Source organism: Micromys minutus (assembly GCF_963924665.1).
Source record: "Micromys minutus genome assembly, chromosome: 3".
Taxonomy (NCBI): Eukaryota; Metazoa; Chordata; class Mammalia; order Rodentia; family Muridae; genus Micromys; species Micromys minutus.
Window position 1 is genome coordinate 1351992 of NC_137972.1, and position 16478 is coordinate 1368469.

General features: G+C 41.0%; 1 protein-coding gene across 2 annotated transcripts in view; it reads left to right on the forward strand.

The window, feature by feature from the left end:
- The first annotated feature begins 9505 nt into the window (after positions 1 to 9505).
- The window catches only part of ERGIC2 (ERGIC and golgi 2), a 30643-nt gene continuing 23670 nt past the window's right edge, over positions 9506 to 16478 (forward strand). Inside the window, exons 1-2 of one of the 2 annotated variants that reach the window (XM_080914772.1) lie at positions 9506 to 9615; positions 14999 to 15141. In XM_080914772.1, coding sequence (XP_080770898.1) covers positions 15036 to 15141 — 106 coding nt within the window. In that variant the 5' untranslated portion in view covers positions 9506 to 9615; positions 14999 to 15035. The other variant, XM_080914773.1, reaches the window with a different exon arrangement.

Genomic DNA, 16478 nt, shown 5'->3' on the forward strand with positions numbered 1-16478 from the left:
CTGTGACATGCTTTGCTCCAAGTCAGATTACTACCTGCCTCCTAGAATACTGCCAGTCAATCTTTCTCCTTGCATCTTGAAGTATGAGAGTAAAAGGGTCATGGATTCTTGCTCTGTGGTTCCAGAGTCACTGAGGCTGGGCATCTTGTGGTAGGGAAGTCCCTATATAAAGGGCCCGAGAGGGCAGGAGGCCCTAAAGTCATTGAATAAGGCTATAAAAGTGAAGTTTGGGCTGCAGTGCAGAAGCTGAGATGTTAAGAGTTGCCAGAGCCATGAGAGCTGCCAAGAAAAGCTGCATAAAAGCAGAATCACCCCGAGAGGAAGGTGTGCTGTAGGCAGCAAAGCCATAGGAATTTGAAATTAAAGTCCCAGGCATTAGACATGAAGCTACACGGACATGGTGCTTGCCCTGATGGGTTTTGGTCTTCCTTTGGTCCACTATTTCCTATGTCCTTTTCCTTTCTTTTGGAATTGCAATATATATCCTGTATCTTTTTATTTTACACGGAGTTACAATTAAGGATTGTGTCTCAGAAGAGATTTTAGAACTTGGACTTTGAAGATGGACTGAATAAATTTTGCATTATGACCATGAGCCTATGTGGGTCAGGAAGTAGCATGTGGTGGTTTGACTGGAAACACCCTTCATAGTCTCAAGCATTTGAACGCTTGGTCCCAAGTGGCAGCCCCGTTTGGGGAGGTTTCACTGGTCCTGCTCTGCTGTGGGAAGTATGTCTCTGGGGGTGAGTGGCCTTGTGACTAAGTGCACGGTGCTCTTCTGCTCTGTTCTATAGTAGAGATGTGAGCTTCAGTTTCCTCCTACTGCCGTCATGGCGTTTTATCACCGTGACCAAGAAGTAACCAATACGTGCAAAATCAATGAAAAGTGAAACTATTCCATCCCTAACTTAGCTCTCTGAATATTAGATTCTTATACAGAAAGATGTCTTCTAGAAAATACTGTCTTTTGAAAACTCTGATTTGTTGTAGTGCCACTGAACGTGTCCTGTAATTTTCTAACCTAGCATTTCTGTGAGGTGAGATTGTCAGCTAGAGCCTTATGGGATTGCTGTGTCTCTTCAAATTATAGCTAGCAGACCTGCACAGCTGTAATGTAAGTATTACCTCACCCATGCTGTGTGTAACGTCTGTAATATAAAATGCCATATTTCTCTCTGTGGGAGATAACGTTTCATGCAAGAGTATCAGTTTTTTTTTTTTTTACTAATTCAAGGAAACATTTGATCATTCTTCAACTAAAATTTTAATATCAATGACTAAAATATGTTAACTAATGCTTTCCTTCTTTTTCCTCCTTGAACATAGTTCCCTTCCTCCCTATAGATATCTATGGGGCATCTACTGTAAGCCAGGGACCCAGTAAAACACCAAATGGACTCCAAACCATAACAAGGTTACAGGGTAACAGGAATGAGGCATTATAAGGTACATCAAAATATATGTGGGATGGAAGCACCAAAGGGAGTGGAGGGCGCAGAAGGAAGATCCCAGGACTGAGGGCCCCAAAGCTGTGCATGAGCAGGGCGGTCCAGAAGGAAAGGCTCATTGCTGTGTGTATAAACAGGGAAGGAGAGATCCAGGGTGAAAGCCCATAGCCATGTGTGTGAGCAAGGAGGGAAGGCAGGGGTATGAGGGTGTGACACAAATCAGTAAGATCTTTCTGAACAGGTGACATTTACACGTCATATTATTACAAGAAATTCCAAGCCCTCCCTAAGCCTGCATGTATTGAGAACTAAGATGCAGCTAAGAGTTAAACTTTCAAGCTTCTGATTCATGAAATATACCTCTAGGGAAAAAAAGCCCCATGTAACTCCAGGGCTGGGGAGATACCTCAGTCTGTAAGTGCTGGCCTTCCTTGCAAGCATCAGGATCTGTGTCTGATCCCCTGCACATAAAAAGCTAGGTGTGGTGGCACACATGTTATTCCAATGCTGGAAGGCAGAGACAGAGACAAGCAGGTCCACTTGGCAAGCGCCACGCCCGTGAGGAGCAGATAGCAAGGAGAATTGCTTCATCCCATGTTAAAACCTGTTTTAAAACACTGATAACTGGAATGGGTATAGGGCAAGGCATGTGAGTGGCAGTGGGCAAGGGGTGGGCCACAGGCAGTGTAGACTGTGGAGGCAGTGTAGACTGCAGCATTTGTCACAGCAGATCTCAGAGGAGATGCACACCACTATGTACAGCAAATGTTTTCATGTCCTTAAGAATAGAAGAAAATTAGCTATTTTTATAAAGGAAATAAAATCAGTAATTGCCTAATAATTTTTTTTTCTTCATTAGAAAAAAGTTGAGCAAGTAAACTTGGGACCTTCAATAGTTCTGAAAAATATTTATGACTTTATGTAGGATATTTGTAAATCAATGCTGGAAAAGCTTGAATCTAAAGATTATATCCTCCAGATGCTATCAATACCATATTGATCAGATTTGAAGTTAAAACAGAGACTCAAGCCTTTTATCTTCTGATTCTTTACCCAATAGCTGGGCAACTATTGGTGAGAAGGGTTTCTGAAAGCAAATAACCCACAGAATTAGCCATTATTCTCCTTTGATAAGAAAAGTGTTTATTTCTGTACCTGATACCACACAATCTAGACTGTCTTGGGCTGGGGAAGCAGATGCTCAGCATGCAAGAGGCCCCCAGTTTCATACTCAGCACCCCTACTCCAAACAAGGTAGCAAATGCTTCAAATGAATCTTCTCCTTTGTTTCTTATGGCAGTGAGACGAAGCCTCTACCCGTCCATCACGTCACAATGTTCCTGCAATGTGATCAGTGGCTGACTTCCACTGAGAAGCAGATCTGAACACTCAAAATTACAAAGCGTCCTTGACTATGACCTTAATTTATCTCTAACCGCTTTTAGTATAAAACACGAGAGATTCTTTTATATTGGAGAGTTCCTAAAATAAAAAAGGCTTATGAGTCGAGACCCAGCTCAGCTGGCAAGTGCTTCCCTGGGACACAGGATGCTCTGGGTCTCCTCCTCGGAACCATGGAAGTTGGCTGTGGTGGTATATTGCTTGTAACTGGCGATAGAGTAGCAGATCATAAGTTAAAGGATAGTTTTGGCTCCACAATGAGTTCAAGACCATAAAATGGTTTCTAACCAACGTTATTAATACAAATAATATACCCAGCCAGCCCCCAATAATCAAGTCACAGTCCTATGGATTTATTTAATCAGCTATGTGCAATTACTCAGGAATTACCTCTAATCTAACTTCCTATTTGCTAGACTGACTACTTTCCCCAACCGTGCTCCCTAAAGACTTGCTGTTTGTATCTTCCTGGGTTATTTCTGCTCTACCTGCCTGTCCTCAGAGTCCATTTCTTATGAACCTGGTCCATAACATTTAACAGAAACCTGTTCCCTCTGTCTTCTTCCTCCTTCTCCTCTCCTTCCTCCTCATGGTCCCTACCTGTGATTCCCAGCTAGGTAATGAAAACTGCTTACTGTTCCCTCAGTAGTTGGCCATAGCCATCTTTACTTTATTTAATCAATAGTTTTAAGTTGGGGAGCAAGGTTTGCACAACAAAAGCTGGTACATGGGAATTCTTGGGGCAACCAGAGCTTGGGGAACAGAATTTAGTATTTGAATGCTTATCAGCACCAGACCAATCCCCAACAAAGTCCAACCTGGGCTACATAAGACTATATGAAAAAAGGACAATGTGTGTGTTCGTCCTCTCAGATTAGACCCTCTAGAGAAACAAGGAACCAGTGAGGATCACTGGGACCCCGAATTTCACAATTTTAGGTGACCTGGAGTAAACTGTTTATTATAATAAACTCTCCATTCAACGGCTTCATGAGCCCCCATGTTTCTGAACAGCAGCACATGCTTATGATTGAGCTGCCCCAGTATGCAAAGAGGAGCCTTTCCTGGGAGTAGATGCTTCCCAGTGCAAAATAGCAAAAGGTTTATTCTATACATAAAAAGATGTGCTCCAGTAGAAAGTCAGATGTGATCAACACTTTCAGAAAAGTAGCAGTTACAAAATTAATATACAGAGGAGGACAAGTGTTTATCAGCATATTATCCACGAGATAAAGATAAAACAGTTGGGCCATTTATTTTCAAGTAATGTGAAATAAATAAAAGCAATCTATTTGGGTCTAGCAATATGGTTATTCCTATTATTGGCATATAAAACAGTTCAAGATTGCTTTCTTCCTTGGTCTTAGTAATCATAACAAGGTTACTAAGTAATCTTGTTAATTTGATTACTGAACACCTTGAAATAAACAAACAAGGGAACTGTTAACAAGATTACTTAGTAATATTAACAAGATTGCTAGGAGTTAAAATTCCACACAGTATCTTTTCAAAGAAAATAGATTATCTCAAAACATAGATTTAAGGGGCTTACAAGTAAGGAATCAGTAAGTATAAAGAAAGCCATAGAGAAAGTTGAAAGTATGAGAATTTGGATGAGGAAGGACTATGTAGCATGAGGGAAAGACAGGGTAACGAAATGTGTATCAAGATGAAGGTGCTTCTGAAAGCCTTCTTCATGCCCCATCATGCTTCTGATATCCAGAGCTTCTGACTGAGTGTGGATCTAGAAACTAACCTTCCTTGACAAGGAGCTGTTTTTGAAGAGTTTCAACAACAGATATGTGGCTGCCCTAGAAAATGAAAAGAAGCAAGCTCCTCTAGGGTGTCACCCTCCAGTACTAACAGTGACAAACAGAGACTTTTCCAGGTGAGGGCCCCAAGGCCCTGGCATGAGGTCCCTCAGTTACCAGCAGAGCTGGGATGCACCAGGTTGTTTTGTGAGCAGCAACATTAGAAAAGGGAAATCTCAACATCCCCAGAATGAGGAGGTATCAGGTATAAATGATTTCTATCAGCTGCTTCTACAGACAATGGAGACTGATAAGGTCAAGCATCTGTCTGTTCCCTTTTAACGCTGTACTGGTTGGTTTTGTTTTTTATTTGTTTGTTTTTGAGAAGTCTTGGGTTATCTCTTATATATCTAAAGAGAAACCTGGGGTTTGTACTCAATACTAGAGCAACATACTTGGTGTTGACTGTTTAAAAGACATCCTCTGCAAGTGGGAATGTGAGAAGGGGAGACTAGATAGTCCCTTGGGTCACTGAAGCAGGCTGAGAGGTTTCAAAGCACTTACTTCTGGTGGTCCCTGAGTGCCCTAGTCCAGTAGCAGGAAGAAATCTATTAGAAAAACTGGGGTAACCGTAAGTCTGTAGTATGATAGGAAGGAAACTGTTAGTCATCATTTCATTTCTGTGACCAAGTACCTGAGATGAACAGAGAAAGGAAGGAGGATTGATTTTGGCTCTCAGTTTTGAAGGTCTGAGTCTAAGATCTCTTGGGCGTGTGATGGATCCTTATAGCAGGGTGGAGGGACCAGGTGGATTCGGTACTTAAGGCTCCACAAACCTGGCAGGGAGGTGCTGTGATCAGGAGGTGTTTTCCCAGCAAGAAGCTTATCCATTGCATTTGGATATGTTGGCCCCTGAGGTTTCCCCAAATGTGGAAAACTCAACTGTATAGTTCTCTTCCGAAAAAACTAAAATTAAATCTTAAAGAAAATACATTCCCAGAGGAATTTCTTCATGGCTACTTCATCATCTGATAGTTAATAGACTTCCTAGCTGTCAAATTATCTACTTACTTTTTTCTCTCAGCTTACACAGGCATTACAAAACACTTAAGTGTTTCACTCAACTTGGAATTCATTAACTTTATTCTGCTCCCCCTAGCCACCTCATAATTAAATCTTCTAAAATGAAATTAGGTTAATGTAGTGTGGCATGTTAAGGATCTTGTGCTGGCTCCTCATGACCAACAAGTCCTTTTAGTATTGAGATACCATCTGCCTAACACTTTGCTTTCACGATGTGCTTTTATTCAACAAATAGCTATGATCTGCTATGAACATCAATTGGTTCAATCCTCACTGAGTAATATATTACATTATAACCTCAAAAAATTATGTAAAAGGAAACAGGCAGAGCATGAGGTGAAGAAATATGCCAAAGCCCACAGATTTAAAACGTGGCAGGTTGTGAGTCTATGAATCAATTCATAGACTACCTTGCACTGTAAGGGGGCAGTGGGGAGCTTGTCCTCTGAGAAAAGCAGCGCACCCTACAGTGCATGAATGAAAGTCACTGAGCAAAGACATAAGGTTCTGAAACCACTGGGAAACCATAACGGAACCATCAAAATGTTGACACCTCTTGTTTTCTGGTTGGCTCCTACAAAACTCATAAGACAGGAAAGATTGACAAATGGAACTAAACAAAACTGATTTTCAAAACCATTTTTGCACAACAAAGAAAATCATCAGAGGAAAAAAAGAAAACACAATGAAAGAAAATCTATACATGATTGGTGACTGGGTAGAAGTGAGTAGAATCCAGCTGACTCTAACCACAGGCCAGTGACTATGGAAAAGGCATCTAAATCTAATCTGGTATCAGGGAGAATCTTGAATAACTTCTAGGAGTTAAGTCACTTCCAGATGTTCTCGAATTTCTTTGTCAACAATACTCCAAGAAGTGTACTGAAACAAATCTGGGCTTTGATTCCCGGCTAAAAACAGCAACGGTGAGAACAGGCAGCAAATCCCAGAAAATCTGCACCTGGTGCCATCTAGTGCTAAAACAAGGACATGGCAACAAGCTCTGAGAAAAGCAGCCTCCCTCAGGACAAAGGGGCTCAGTGGAAGTCCTAGGGTAAGGATGTGACCCCCGCTTGCATGTGTGTCACACCAGCTTGCACCAAGAGCTTTTAGGGAACCCTGAGCTCATCTAGTACTCAAAGTACCAGAAGATGATCAGGCAGTAACTCACATGGGCAAAGTCCCAGTGAGAAGTTGAAATCATTAAAGGAAGTTTGATTCGCTTAAGGAAAATACAGCAAGGTTTCAATATCTTATCAGAGAATCTCAAAAAGCTGAGAGCAACTAAACAATTTCCAAGGTTAAAAACATTCGCAGTAAAACTGAAAATGCCATGGGATACATCAAAAGCAGGTTAGACAGAACTAGTGAGCTTCAAGATGGGCTACTTAAAATGCATGTTTGGAGACAAAAAAAAAAAAAAAAAAAGATGAGGAAGGAAAAAGGCTTAATGGGAAACCTGGGAACCACTGAAACATCACGCACCTATGTTCTTCCTCATAGAAATAAGAGAACTCCGATTTTCAAGCTTCAAGTTGGTATATGGAAAAATGATGGAAGCCCATAAATGACAATGTTGGAAATGTATACCAGCTAAGTGTGGTGGCTCACACCTGTGGAGTCATATGTAGACTCCTTCATCACAGATCCTTTCATGTGTTTGCTATAGCAAAACATCTTTTTACATGTGTCTGCTTCAGGAAAACATCCTTTCATGTGTCTGCTTTAGCCAGACATCCTTTCACCTGTGTGTCCCAGGACAACATCATTTGATGTAACTTTCCAAAGAAATTAGAAGTTTCCACTTCACACACCTGTGATCCCAGCACGTGGGAGGCTGAGGCTGAAGAACTGCCCCAAGTGCAAGGCCAGCCTAGGGTGTAAGTAAAGTCTGTCTCGGCAAACAAAAACTAGTTAATACAAACTAGGAGTAGAAAATTAGTAGTTACCTATAGCTGAAGCCTGTGATAAAGAGGCTCTGTGTACAGCTGATTCAGGACAAACTAAACACCGAGATTGGCAGCTAGAGAGAAGAAACAAACGCAGAAGACCCCGATCCAATCAAATTTGAGGCTGGTAGTGATTTTTTTTTCTATATATAAAGCTCATTTTTCTATATATAAAGAATGAATAGGTTTGGATTAGGAATTAAAAAAAAAAAATCCTCTTGAGGTACATGTGAGCCTTACAGCATAATACCAGTTTATCTTACTTTTGTTAACTAGCTAAACCCTGTACCCAGCCCACAGAGAAGTAAGATGTCATGAAAACACACTGTGAGCATTTTCAGCCCTACTCTAAAACCTCTCTTCAGTGAGACATAATGGGATGGAGTTTCTCAAAAGCAGACTGTTCCCCAGATATACCACCACTAACATGGGAATTACCTATGAAGTCAGGCAGGTTGTCCTAGCAGCATTGCTCAGTCACAGCTTCCCTTGTACCAGACCCACATCTGATCCCCAGGACCGAACAAAACGAAAAGACAAAACAAATCAAAGAAAAAAAAAGCATGAAAGAAAACCAAGGGAAGCAAATTATTGTTTGACTGGTTAACAGGCTTCACTCTCTGAGAAAAATTGTTATGCTTGTTAGTTTTAGAAATTGTTTAGACAAAGGATAGGGTGTAACTAAAGGAACAACAGTCCAGCCTCTATCCAAGGAAGTTGGAGGGAAGAGCTGCTGACAGATTACAGTTGAGGTAAATTTGCATTCTAGACATGTATTAACACATTACTGTGCCCATTTCACAGGATAGGGAAACCAAGAAATTCGATATGCTCGAAGTCACAAGCAATCAACATGTTAGATTGGAATTTTAATTTAGGAAACCTTGGCTTGAGGCTGTGTTTAACCCCATTCAACCTCGAACCTTAAGTAGGAATTTGATTAATTGGAGTAATCTTGAAAGTCTGAAGATTAAATTGCCACCAGAGGGCATGCATTTGTCCTTGGAGGGATGAGGTTCCCATTTTCAGAAAAAGGGTATACACAAAGCGAAACGCTGTGATCTGAATGGTTGGTGTACAGTTTAGTACTTTCCCAGCCGGTTTCTCTTTGACAGCTGTTAACTACTCTTTACCTCCCTCTTAAAACTTAAATCCTTACCTACTAAGTATATAATGGAATTTCTTTGCAATAGTATTGTTGGGATTAAGTAGAGAAAAACCCAAAGCGTTTCAAACAGTGCTTTCTGTGTAAACATTCGTAATAAATACACCGTTCTTATAACTGGGTTTTTATTTCTTGCCTTCTTTTGGGTAACCCCTAGTTTTAAATGACAACGTGTGACTGTAAAATTTGGTAGCAAAAGGGTGGAAAGGGAGCTGGAATGGGCATCCTCTCCAGCATTTCCAAGCCAGCTTCTTTACCAAAGACCCCCTATTTCGTCCTATGCTGTGAAGGGCCACGAGCAACACTTTCTAGCTTTCTTGCGTAGCTTACATTTAGGGAAACGTGAAGCACACTGACCGAACAAATGAAACCGTTCCCCAAGCCCAACAAACGACGTTTAGATGATCTTGACCGGAATAAATGAAGAAAAGCCAGAGGCCGCTAACCACCTGAACCACACAGCGATGCCTACACCTTAAGGTGGCTAGTGATCACTTCCGGTCTGTAGAGTTGCGAGCCTTTCTACTCCGTTTGTTTAGGCGTCAGGCGGAAGATAACGTTTCTCTTCCTGGAAAGGGACAGGCCTCGTGGTTTCACTTCGTTTCCACGTAGCCACGCCCCTTTCAGGTTGACCGCGCCGTTTGATTACGTCACACACCGTCCACACTGGAAATATCGCGAGTTTCTCCGCTCGCGGTCCCTTCGGACATGGTCAGCGGTGAGAGTTGCTCTTGTTCTCGCGAGATCTTTGTGTGCGCCGGGCTCGGGCGACCCGGGCTTCTGTGAAACATGGCGGTCGGCTGGGACCGTACCACTGGGTAGGATGCTAAAACCCCGCCGGGACCGTTTCCTTAGGCGGTTTCGGGTGGACCGGGACGTGGGTGCGGCTGAGAGGCCCCCAGGCCTGGAGCTGGCCTGTGCTCACCGTGGCTCTGCGGAACCACTGCCCGCGGAGCCGCTCCGCTGCCTGGGGGCGTTCCTGCCGAGTGCCGCCGGCTTCCGTGCCCTACGGCTGGGGAGCTTCGGTGCTCGACTCCGCTCGGGCCGGCCGCGCCCTCCGTTGTCTCGTCCGGGCTGTCGTGGACAGTAGCGGCCCCGCCAGTACCGTGCTTACTCTCGTCCTTTAAATTAAAAACCAGGCCGAGAGAGGGTCCAGGGCGGGTGCAGACGCCGAGGCAGGTGGTGTGTGTTTTCCGTTTGTCAGCTGTTGACCCTTTCGGGGAGGTGATGGCTCAGCTTCTGCTACGGGACAGCTATGGGTATCTTAGACTGATCTCATAGATCCATGGACAAACGTTTTATTAACTTTACGTGTGTAATTCACACTGCCCTAGACTATATATAGGCAAGTAACAGCTGTTTCGGTGGGGCTTTCTTTCGGAAGCAATTAAACACAGTCAAAATAGGCATTCTTCATTGGTTTGAAGTTGTAATTCCGAATTTTAGTTCTTCAACCACCAGCGTACGTACATACTTAAAGAAACGGGTCTGCTGGTTTGCGGAGGGCCTGTTTGCCTACCTTTCTTGTTACCTTAAATTATTACTATTCCAGCATGTAGAGGAAGATCCCGAGAAATAGGAATTCCATGTTTTTGTAGTGAGGGTCGTGTGGAGGAGCTTTCTTTCTGATAGTAAACTTTACTGCGTTGCTGAGTATTACACATTATTTCACTTCATGGAATATACATTACGGAAACATGGCAAGTTAGGTTTCTGAAAGGACATCAACTGTAGTCTAGGACAAGAGCAACAAAGATTTAGAAAAAAAGCATTTGTTTTCACCAGGGTTTGTCACTTAAATAATAAATTCATTTATAAACGGAAGTTGGTTTTAGACTGTGTGTGCTACAAATTATTTTTAATAGTTTTCCTAGGTTTTAATGGCAGAGAGCTTATCTTTTGACTTTTGTGCCCTAGTTTCCTCAGCAATAAAAGGAGAATCATATAATACTTATCTCAAAAACTAGGGAAGAACTTAAGTAGAGACTGAAGAAGGTATTAAAAAAAAATAGTTTCTAACCCCTAAACTTGACTAGACATTTGAGTGGGTGTGTTTGGAAAACTGCTACCCCTCTTAATTAGTAATGCAGAGTATTTTTTTCTGCTTCTCCATGTACAGTCTTATTTATATCAGTAATTTCTCCTGACTTGTTAACGATTCTCTTGCTCCTGGAGAACATTATCTTGTAAACTATTTCGTGTGCTGTTGATCTTTGCTCTCTATTTTATATCTCCTTGTTTTAATTTTATGCACTTTGATCGAGTAGCTTCTATCTTCCTTCCTACCTGTTTCTGGGGAGCACTACCAGAGTCCAGCTGGAAAGATGCTGATTGGTTGTCTCTTTTAACATTTATCCATCTTCAGCTTGCGGAATTAACCACTCAGGCACTCACACTTTCTAACATCCTGATCTCAAATATCTTTTCTGAAAAGTATCTTTATTAAACACCCCTCTTCTATTTTAATAACTGGCAGCCCATATGCCCTACCCTTTTAGAATTCTCAGAAGTTGAGGACCTTCAGATTTGTCATAGCAGCCAGTTAAGAATTCTCTAGAAGAGAGTTTGCTGACTGGTTTGTGTGTTTTAGATCACAAGACTTGTATAACATATTACTTGCTTACCCAGGGAACTTTTTATCACTAAGAAAGTAATGAGATTAGATCTATTTACTACAAACTGGGAGGCTTAAAATAGTGGAAGTTTATTCACTTTAGATATTACATCTCAAAGTTCAAAACTGAGCTGTAGGAACGGTCCTGCCTTCTCAGAAGATGTTGTTTTCTGGCTTCTGAGCAGCCGATGAAAACAGGTCATCCTACACTCTGTCTTTGCATCTCACTCTCCCCTGTATGTTGGGAACTTTACTTGGCCTTGAAAGGTCATCAGTCTTTAATTGGGGATCATCCTAATCCATTATGATTTCAACTACATTTAAAAAGGCCCAGATATTTCTAGATAAGGTTCATTTACCAATACCATGGCCTGTGACTTTAGCATATCTCTTTGGAGACATAATCCAACCCACAATGCAGTGGTATACTAATCATTTACTATTATAAATAGAAGGTGACTCAAATGTTTGTAATAGGAGATAATTGTTCTTTAATGTCTACATGAGTGGGATGATACAGCTACCCCTTCCCCAATAAATTTCATTAAATAAGTTTCAAATTAAACTTTTGTTTACAGGACTAATCAAACTTAATTGAGCAGTTGTGTGAAGTGTCCTCAGTTCTGTGTCCTTTTCTCATCGTTTCAGCATGAAGTTTCTTACAAATCTTAAGCAGTTGTTCAAGTACTGTCTTACTGCTGTCATCATGTCTTTGAGGTTTTGTTTTTATTTAAATGCACAGGACAATTATGAGAGATAGCAAAGAAACTAGATGTAGTATTAGAGATCATGGAAGGGTAAATACAGTGTGTACCAGTAAACAGAAGCATTATGCAGAAACTCCCAAGTCTGGATTTTGTGGAAAATTGCAAATGCATGCAAGAGCAGTGCCAGGAAAGCTGGGTTTGAAGGTGGACATAAAGTTATAGTTAGTTTTGCTAAATAAGGATATCCAGCCCCAAAACGCTGTTATCTACTATGTCATTTCTGGAGGCAGGGGCACTGTAATTAGGAACAGGCTTTACAGCCAGACTGCTTGGGACTAAATCTCTGTTCTACATAGTATCACTTGTACCTTCTTGGGAAAAATGTATGACTTATTTATAAGAAGGAAAAAAGTGGCAGCCACAGTATTGAAGAATAAATTAGTATATAATGTGCATTGAATTTTAATGGGAGTTAGTTTTTGTAACTGTTAGTAGGGGAAGGTAGACGTCAAAGAGAAGAGGGAGGAAGAGAAATAGGACATGACTTTTTTACCTTGAGAGTCTTGGGAATGAAGTACTGAATGGAAATTACAACATGAGGATTTTATAAAGAGCAGGTTAATTTTCTTTTTTAAGCAATTGGATAACTTGTTCATGTCATAACAGTGGCTTTATATAGCGGCAAGTGTTAGAGATGGAATGGCTTTCTTGGAAGTAGTTGTGAGGTTGCTGGAATGGGATAGAAGTCAGAGTGACAGCCTGCTTCCTTCTAAAATAACAGTCCCAGAAAGGAATCGTGGCAGAGGCCTGAGTCTGGGTAGTAGACGGACCGCACTGCTTGGCTCAAGGGAATGGAATAGACTGTTTGGGGAGGTTTGGGAAACTTAACAGATGCTTACCATAGTATAAATTAGAAGAAACTTATTTACTTACTATGGAAGAATCCCTCATCCATTTTTTTCAATAGTTATAATAGAGTTGGTGATTCTAAATGAAAAGTGTAAAATTCTTCCTTATGGATAGTGTTTTTAAGTGTCCATTTACCTAAATATGACACTATTTAGATTTTCAGTCTTTACTACTGTATGTGTTTTCCTTCCTTCCCTCAGTACTTACAGGCTTTGGCACTGCAAAAGGTGAAGTTAGGGATGATGCTTTCCTTGGCTGTCCTGTGGAGAAAATGGAATGGGCAGTTCATGGCTAGAGACAGTTTTAAACTCATGAGGCACAGAAGAGTAAATGGAATGAGTCATTATGAGAGCTGGGGGAGAGGACAAGAACTAATTCTGGCAGAGAGGAAAGAATGAACACTGATAGGTTTTAAATGTTGCTAGAACTTATACTGCAAGACATTTGATTTTTGAATTTGGTTTGTGAAGAATTTGGTAAGCCATGTTAGGATGGTCAAGAGAAAGTAGACAGGAAAGTAGAAGACTGGTATTGAGTATTTTGGTGTTTGAAAGAGAAGTATATAGTAAAGCGTAAGGTGGCAGTTTTCTGAGAGATCAGAACTGAAATGAAAATCAGAGGAATCCAATATATAGATGGAAAAGGAGGGAATTACTTGGAAAAATGAGCATCATGTCTGTTTTCAAAAATGTGGGTTTTGAAGTGGTTTGGCTTTTCAACTTTTGGTTTTGAGATTGGGGTGGGTCAAGACAAGAGACTGCTTCTGTGTGTGTGTGTGTGTGTGTGTGTGTGTGTGTGTGTGTGTGTGTCTGTCTGTCTGTCTGTCTGTCTGTCTGTCTCTCTGATACACACACACACACACAACACGGGGTCAAGGTGAGAATATGAATATAAACAAGGCTATGGTATGAAGCATTTCTCCTGGGCTTAGTACCTCCAAAGATAACAGCCCCAAGAGCCAGTTTAGCCATGAGAGAGGAATAAGATGTAGAGTTCAAGTCAGTGAATGGAGACAGCACATTCCTTTAAGTTGTGAGCTAGGTGTACCATCAGAGATCTGTACTTCAAAGTTGGACTGAGTTTAGGGGACAGCTGTGCTTTTCATTAAAGATGCATGAACATTTTTAGTGGTTAAGGAGAAACCTATGGTGAGGCTTAACCTGGTGCTTGCTGCACAAGCTTGAAGGCTGGAGTTTGGATCCTTAGTGCCTGTGTTAAAAGCTCTGTGTGGTGACATACATATACTAGCAATCCTAACAGTGGGGAGACAGAGATAAGAGAATGCCTGGGGCTTGTTGGCTATCCAGGCTCCAGGCTGCATGAATCGATCAGGTCTAGATTCGTAGGAGACCCTGTCTCAAAACATAAGGTGGAGATGTTGAAGAGAATGCTTGGCATTGATCTCAGCCCTCCACTTGCACATATACATGTGTTCGTGCATGAGCAGATGCCCCCGTATACCATCACACACATAAAATATCCTGTCATATACAATGAGTAGAGATTGAATGATTGAAAGGTTAGTCTTAGGTTTCTGCTTAGGTTTGTAAGTGATCTAAAGATGACTTTAAAGTGTGTGCGAAGATATGCTGGATTGTTAGCAAGTGTGCCATCTTAGATGCCTGGAGTGCTGTGTATTTTCTTACCTGTGCAGCCAACTCCCTGTGGATACTGAGACACACCTGTGTTGCTAATATTAGAATAAGTGTCTGGGAACTCACCACAGCTTGTTTTGCTTTATAACCTCCTTCAGCACGCATATATACATATAATATATTTTTCAACTTAATTTTAACTCTTTAAATAACTAGAAATGTGAGTTTCCCACTTTAATGTGTGTTTGCATATTGCCTTTCATTAATTTTGTCAGAGTGGCATTGAAAAGAGTAAAATGTACAATGCTAATTTCTGAGAAAATTGGTCATATATTTATGTCTTTTTTTTTTTTTTTTTTTTTTTTTTTTTTTTTAGCATGACTATATGAAGGAAAAGGAAGGTTTTTCTGAAGATGAGGCGACTGAATCGTAGAAAAACCTTAAGTTTGGTGAAAGAGTTAGATGCCTTTCCCAAGGTTCCTGACAGCTATGTGGAGACGTCAGCCAGTGGGGGAACAGGTGAGCTCAGTTCAGACTCTGAACATGTTGGCACTGGCCAAAAGGAAGAACTCACTGCTGGATCTTACAGTGGCTTTGTAACTGCTTGTCTTGTGCCAGTTTGCTTGCCTTTGCTATCTGTTTTAACTCCATAGCATCCAGCAGGCCTATGCCTTCAGCGGTGTTTGTTAAAAGGCTAGTGAGCAAAGTAATGCAGATCACGCTTTGGTGCCGTCCGGCTGTGCATTAGTCTCCTTACAAAATTCTTCCATATAAGTGAATCTGAGCCAGAGGGAGTTAGGAAAGGCTGCTGATACAGCCTGTTCCTAGTCTAGGTTGAGTCATGGTAAATGTTTTCTGTAAGAAAGTCTTTTGAGTTTTGTAGGACCCAGAGCTAGTTAAGTTCTATCTGCCATAGTCCTTCCATGAAATGAGGTGACTGGTATTTATTTTTCTAAGATTAATGTATTAACTACAAAAGTTTTTATGGTAAAATGTTTAGAGTAACACTTGGTACAAATAAGAGTGTGTTAAATAAAATAAATAATAAAATATATAAGAGAAATCTATGCCTATAGTATAAATACTTCCTGTTCTTTCCCCATAGTGAATTAATACGGTAATATTTCAATGCTATTGAAACTTCATTGGGTAAAAAATGTGTAATGAATATTGCATATAGCTCAGTTGGTGGTGCTTGCCTACTGTGTGTGGAGCCCTGACTATGAACACCAGCACCACATAACTGGTATGGTATGGTAGCACATGATGGTAATCCCTGCACTTGCATGTGAGTTAGGATCTCAAGTTCAAGATCATTCTTGCTCACATAGCCAGTTATAGACTGGCCTGGCTGAGACTCTGACACTAGACAAAGTGCAATGAAATGTGGAGTTAGTTCTGATCCCTGTGGTTGACTCTTGTTAGTGGAAAGAGTGCCGGTTCTCCTTGCACAGCCTGCCTCGGATACTATAACAGATTTAGTGAATCTTTTTGACCAGTTTTCTCTTAGTTTGCAGTAGTGATATATTTAGGATATTGAATAAATTAAAGTGTTACAGTGGCTTAGAGAGCTTATTTGATGCAAGTTGTGGAGCCATTTTAAGTTGGTGCTATCAGCATGCTTACTTTTATTATCCTATCTGTGATTGCTGTGTAGAAATACAAACCTTGTGCTGTGTAAAACTGTGACAAGTCTATCTAGTGAGGGGCAGTTGAACTGAGAACAGGCCGTTTTTCCTCAGTGTACAGATGTCTGTATTCCTTCTGTTTAATTCCTGAGCTGTTTTAAAACGTCTATAACATTTTATGGTAAATCATTTATACTGTTTATTTAAATAATGTTCTGTTCGACACTT